The sequence below is a fragment of the Myotis davidii genome, unplaced genomic scaffold (genome assembly GCF_000327345.1).
Source record: "Myotis davidii unplaced genomic scaffold, ASM32734v1 scaffold46, whole genome shotgun sequence".
Lineage (NCBI taxonomy): Eukaryota > Metazoa > Chordata > Mammalia > Chiroptera > Vespertilionidae > Myotis > Myotis davidii.
In genome coordinates, this window is record NW_006383006.1 from 4555316 (window position 1) to 4560795 (window position 5480).

The window sequence follows — 5480 nt, forward strand, 5'->3', positions numbered from 1 at the left end:
AGGGGCTCAGCCGCCCGCTCCGCCGGCCCGCGCCTTCGCGGCCTGCCCTCACCTGATCCAGGTTCTCGTCGCTGCCGCTGTCCTCCGTGTCCGAGTCGATCACCACGCGGCCTTTCCGCTTCTTTACCATGGTGGTCCCCCGGCTCCCACGCCGGACGCCGCCCGGACTCCCCTCTAGCCCGTCTGCCAGTGGGACAGCCACTGCCACTGCCACCGCCGCCGCTGCCGCTGCTCGACCCAAACAAAGGCGACCGCGCATGCGCGCTCCGCTCCGCCCCTGGCCCCGCCCCCCGCTCGGCGCCCGCCGTTCGCCGGCTGCCGGCGCCGCTCCCTGCCCCGCCCCCGACGTAGCGTGAAAGGCGGGGCCCAGCACCCGGCGTGGTTCCCGGCAGTGGATCACTTTCCTCCACCCTGCTGGGGCTCTTGGAAGTCCTGGGTGTTTCCGCTGCGGGCTCAAGCTTGATGGGCTGCCTACCTGTCGTGGACTGGAGCCGCCAAGCACCTGGGCCCTCTCTGAGGAGCCTTTCAACTGTCCGACACTGATGAAGTGGCGAGGACGACGTCAGGGGCTGCCTTCCGGGGAGACACGCGTCTCCCGGACTCTGCCGAGGGCACCCGTTGGGGAATGAAGCTTTCCTGCCTAGGTTGTGCAAGTGACAGCTGAGCTGGGACCTGGAGGATGCATCTGAGTTACCCACAACAACCGTAGAGGGAAGGGTGTGCTTAGCAGAGAACCGCGTGGGCAAAAGCCGTGATAATAGAAAAAGCTGGGTTCAGGGAACTGAAAGTGTATTATGGCCGAGCAGGTGGCAGGGAGTGTGGGAATAAGGCGGAGGAAGGACCCAGCGGCCACGTGCAGAGTCTAATAAGCTGTATTAGTAAGTATTGGAAGATTTAAACAGAAGAACGACGTTATTCGATTTGTGTTTTAAAAAGATTACTCTGCTTCCCCAGTGTGGTGAGTGCGCTAGAAGGCAGGGAGAACATATAGGCTGTTGGTGTCGTTTTAGCAAGGGATGATGGTGTCCTAAACGAAGGAAAGGGCAGTAGAAATGGACGGATAATTTGGAAGTTAGAATTACCAGGTCTTGGAGATTAGCTGGGAAAGGAGTAAAGTGAGGTCGCAGACATAAATGACACGCAGGCTCTGGCATAGGAAGCTGGTGGTCCGTGGGCCCTTCATCAAGATAAGCAACACATGTGAGAGGCGGTTTCAGAAACTGGTGTAATGGGAAATAAGATCAGTTTCATGCCTGTTGAGTTTGAGGTCAGCTGATTAAAAGGGCAGCTCCAGAAGTCCTTTCTTTGTGGGATTTGGCATATAGAGTAGGGAGCATAAACAATAACAACTTGACATCTTCTGAAAACTTTTTGGAGTCCATTAATTCATTATTCTGGTAGTGAACTTGGGAATCAGACCACAGACTTCCCTAGCTGCTGGAGGCCGGTCCATCCTTGTTGCTTGACACAGTCGCTGCAGGGAAGAAACATCTGCACAGTTTATGTTTCAAGGTACCTGGCATATATGGCATACTGTTCTTAATACGTTTGCTCCCCCTTTTTTTAGCGCTATGTGTTATAACCAGGACCACCTCCCTGAGAAAGGTTGTTTCCCCAGGTGGGGATTTTTCCCTGGAGTTAGGGATTAACAGGACTAAGGAAGAGAATAAATCAGTAAAACCCCCCAGTGTTACAGAAATACCATGTACTACTTATGAAGAACTTGGACTAAGACTATTGGCAATAAATTGGGGACTTGTTGGGCCACATCCCCAGGGTTCTGCCCACCAGGGAAAGCACCAAAGCCTATACCCCTGAAGACCCACCAACACAGGGCAGTCCCAGGAAAGGCAAGCAGCGAGCTGGGAGGACATAACCTTTACTGGGTAGGATAATCTCCTTCAGTCACTTCCTTGTAGCTTATCAGTAGAGCAGTAGAATAGTGATCTTGGAATAGCCCTTATAATGGAACACAGAGATTAACCTAGACAAGATTAAAATCAACAGAACTAGATAGAGACAGGATTTTTGGCAAAGGTCAGATGAGAAACTATGGAAATGAAACAAGAAACTATAGAAGGTTACCCAAAACATACCATGATGTGATTATAGAGGCATGCTTATAGGATCAATGGTATGAATACAGATGTAACAGGACAATAAAGAGGGAACCTGGCTATGCTGATCAACTGAATGCTGTCTCTGTGTCCTGCATTCCTTCTTCGCTGACTCCATCCACACCTTTGGGAACCCTTGGACCTGCTGGGACTGGACCCCAACATTTGACGCCTCAAACACCTAGGCATTACTGGGCAGAGGCAGGCTGATGAATTCTTGGTCTTTGGCCCCCTTTTCTGTCTAAATTTTATTTTCTCCAGCAGGTTTGCAGTAGATATCACAAATGTACATACCTTAAAAATAGTAATAAAAAAATATGTCATACATAGAGACATCCCTGGAACTAGATGTCCAATTTGCTACCAGTTAGCTTTAAAAGGTGTTCAGGATTCAGGTAGAAAAAAACAATAAGGCTCAGCTACCGCTTTTTTCCAAAGGAGTTGTACTAAGATGTAACCCCTAGACTTCTTTCCCCCAGCATATCCTTGGAACTGCGACCATGGACAAAATGACCAGGCCAGCTTCTCCATTTCTAGCCAGCCTGAAGCCTGGTGCCCTTCTGTGAGGTGGAATTCTCCTTTTAGTGGCCCAACCATATCTTTTGTTTTTTTTAATCACCCGAGGATATTTTTCCATTGATTTTTAGAGAGAGTGGAGGAAAGAGGGAAAGACAGAAATATCAATGTGAGAGAAACACATCAATTGGTTGCCTCCAGCATGTACCCTGACCAGGGTCCAGCTGGGACCAGGGAGGAGCCTGCAACCCAGGCATGTGCCCTTGAGGCAATCGAACCTGGGACCCTTCAGCCTGCAGGACCCTTCAGTCTATCCACTGAGCCAAACCGGCGAGGGCCCAACCATCTCAATGTGTTCAGGGTCTAAAAACTTGCTCAGATCCGAAATTTGGCCAAGGATGGTCACTTTTTATTGGGGCCACTGCCCTCAGCCCTCTTATCACCCTTCTGATTGAAAGTTTAGGAGTACCCTTGTTGGCTTCCCATCTATTTTGCCAATGGGATGTTTAATGTGTTCTCTTAGCCATTTCCATAATTCTCTGAGGGTCAGGCCTTCTTGGCTATAACTCTGACCTTTCTGCTCATAATTGCATCTACCTGGCTTCCGGCAGTTAAGTGCTGCCACCTGGCTTCTTGTTTCAAAACCCTATCACCCCATTGTTACTGCCTGAGTTTTATAACAGCCTCCCTACTGCTGTATAGGTGAAGTACCATTAAACTTACAGCAGTGGTTCTCAACCTTGGCTGCACATTAGAATCACCTGGGAATCTATTTAAAATCCTGATTTCTGGGCCCCATCCTCTGGAAATTCTGTTCCTTTGTTACTAATGTTGTGGCCCCACCCCATAACAATGAAATAGAATTTCCAGAAGATGAGGCCCAGAAATCAGGATTTTAAGATTCCCAGGTGATTCTAATGTGCAGCCAAGGTTGAGAACCACTGACTTATAGTGATACTGGTGCACCTGTTGTTATCACATTCCTTATGGCCTTGGTAAACGGAGTATGCTTTTTGTACTCCCATGGAACATAATCATTTGGTGGGATTTCTGACCGTAGACAGTACATCCAGTTTGTTGTGCTTACTTTTCAGCTTTTTGGTTCTTTTTTTTTAAAGATATATTTTTATTGATTTCAGAGAGGAAGGGAGAGGTAGAAAGAGACACATCAATGATGAGAGAGAACCAATGATCAGCTGCCTCCTGCATGCCCCCTACTGGGGATACAGCCTGCAACCTGGGCATATACCCTGACTAGGAATCGAACCGGGACCTCCTGGTTCATAGGTCAATGCTCAACCACTGAGCACACCAGCAGGACTTGATCCTTTGTTTTTAAGCTCATGTGGACTATAGAGTTTTCCATGCTTCTCAGAGCCACTCTAGTAGTAAATTTACACCATTTCCTGGGGTCCTTGCCAAAGTGATAAGTCCTGTATCTCAGGAGAATGCTTCCAAATCAGTAAACTCTCCTTAATCCAATTTTACCTTCTGGTCCCCTTGATCAAGCACCCTCAGAATCCAGTGTCTTGCTATTCTCCCAACTGTTGCCATTACATGCTTAGCTAGTTCTTGCAACTCCTTAGTGGTATAGTCCCTTTTCTCCCTCATCTGGTTCAGTATGTTCCCCACTGGGTTAAGTAGTGTTTTAATCCTAGTAATTGGCCTGTGTCCAGGAGGACAGTAAGGGCAGATGTTGAGGAGGGCACAGGCAGCCTTACAGGGTACAGGCCTCTTCACTGTCTGATAGCAAGAGGAAATTTCTAGATGTTGAGCCATTTATTCAGGTTTCGAGGATTCAGGAAAGTGTGAGAATTCAAGATCTTCAATGGCATCAATCAGATAGCCCCATTCCAAATGTCATGGTCGCATTACTAGGGCCTTGGTCTTGGCTTAGCTGACTTGCCTGGCTTGGGAGTATAATCTTACTAGAGTTCAGACTACTCTGATGATTATCCTGGGCCTCAGCTTTTCCTGCCTCCCACTGTGGGTGTTGAACCCCTCTTCATATGCTATTAAGGGGGCCCTCTGGCTTTCATACTTGACTTGCAGTAACAGTGGCCGAATTCCATATTATAGTTACTACTAGAGGCCCGGTGCACCAATTCATGCACAGGTGGGGTCCCTTGGGGTGGCCTGTGGAGATTGGGCCCCAGCTCGTGCCCCAGCCTCACAGCCCCACAGCCCCGCCTGGTACCCCGCCTTGGCCTGCCATTGCTCCCTCACCTGCTCCACCATCTGGCCTGAGGGGTGATAGATCAGGGCCAGGCCCCCCCGCCTCAGTGCCTGGGAGCTGGGTGGCAGCCCTGACCCCCTCCCCGCAACCCCCTCAGCCGCCGCTGGTCACTGTCTGCAGGGCTATCAGCAGGGTTGTCAGCAGGGCAATCGGGCTCCCTCTCACACCTGCCTTGGCCTGGTGCTGCCTGCTCACCTGCTCTACCATCCCACAGCGGTCCCGCTCTTGTAGGGCCCATCAGGGCCATCAGTGCCTCCACTGCCCATGGCTGTCAGCACCACCAACACCTGCCATGTTCTGTGCTGCCCCCTGGTGGTCAGCGCCTAGCAAGTGGTTGAACTCCTAGGAGGGGAAAAATTGCATATTAGGCTTTTATTATATAGGACTAGAGGCCCGGTGCACAAAAATTTGTGCACTCGGGGGGGATGCAGGGGTCTCTCAGCCAGAGCCTGTGCCCTCTGGCTGTCTGGGACGCCTCAGGGGATGACCACCTGCTGGCTTAGGCCCACTCCCCGGGGGCTTGGGACTAAGATGGCAGTCAGACATACCTCTGGCAGCCTGGGAGCCCTTGGGGGATGTCCACTTGCCAGCGGGGAGCAGGGCTCGCTGCA

General features: G+C 50.6%; 1 protein-coding gene across 1 annotated transcript in view; it reads right to left on the reverse strand.

The window, feature by feature from the left end:
- RTF1 (RTF1 homolog, Paf1/RNA polymerase II complex component) overlaps positions 1–272 on the reverse strand; it is a 64265-nt gene extending 63993 nt beyond the window's left edge. The window contains exon 1 of the mRNA XM_006778071.2: positions 53–272. Within this exon, the coding sequence (XP_006778134.1) occupies positions 53–259 (207 nt within the window). The 5' untranslated portion in view covers positions 260–272. The remainder of the gene's footprint in view (positions 1–52) is intronic.
- Between the last annotated feature and the right edge of the window lie 5208 nt (positions 273–5480).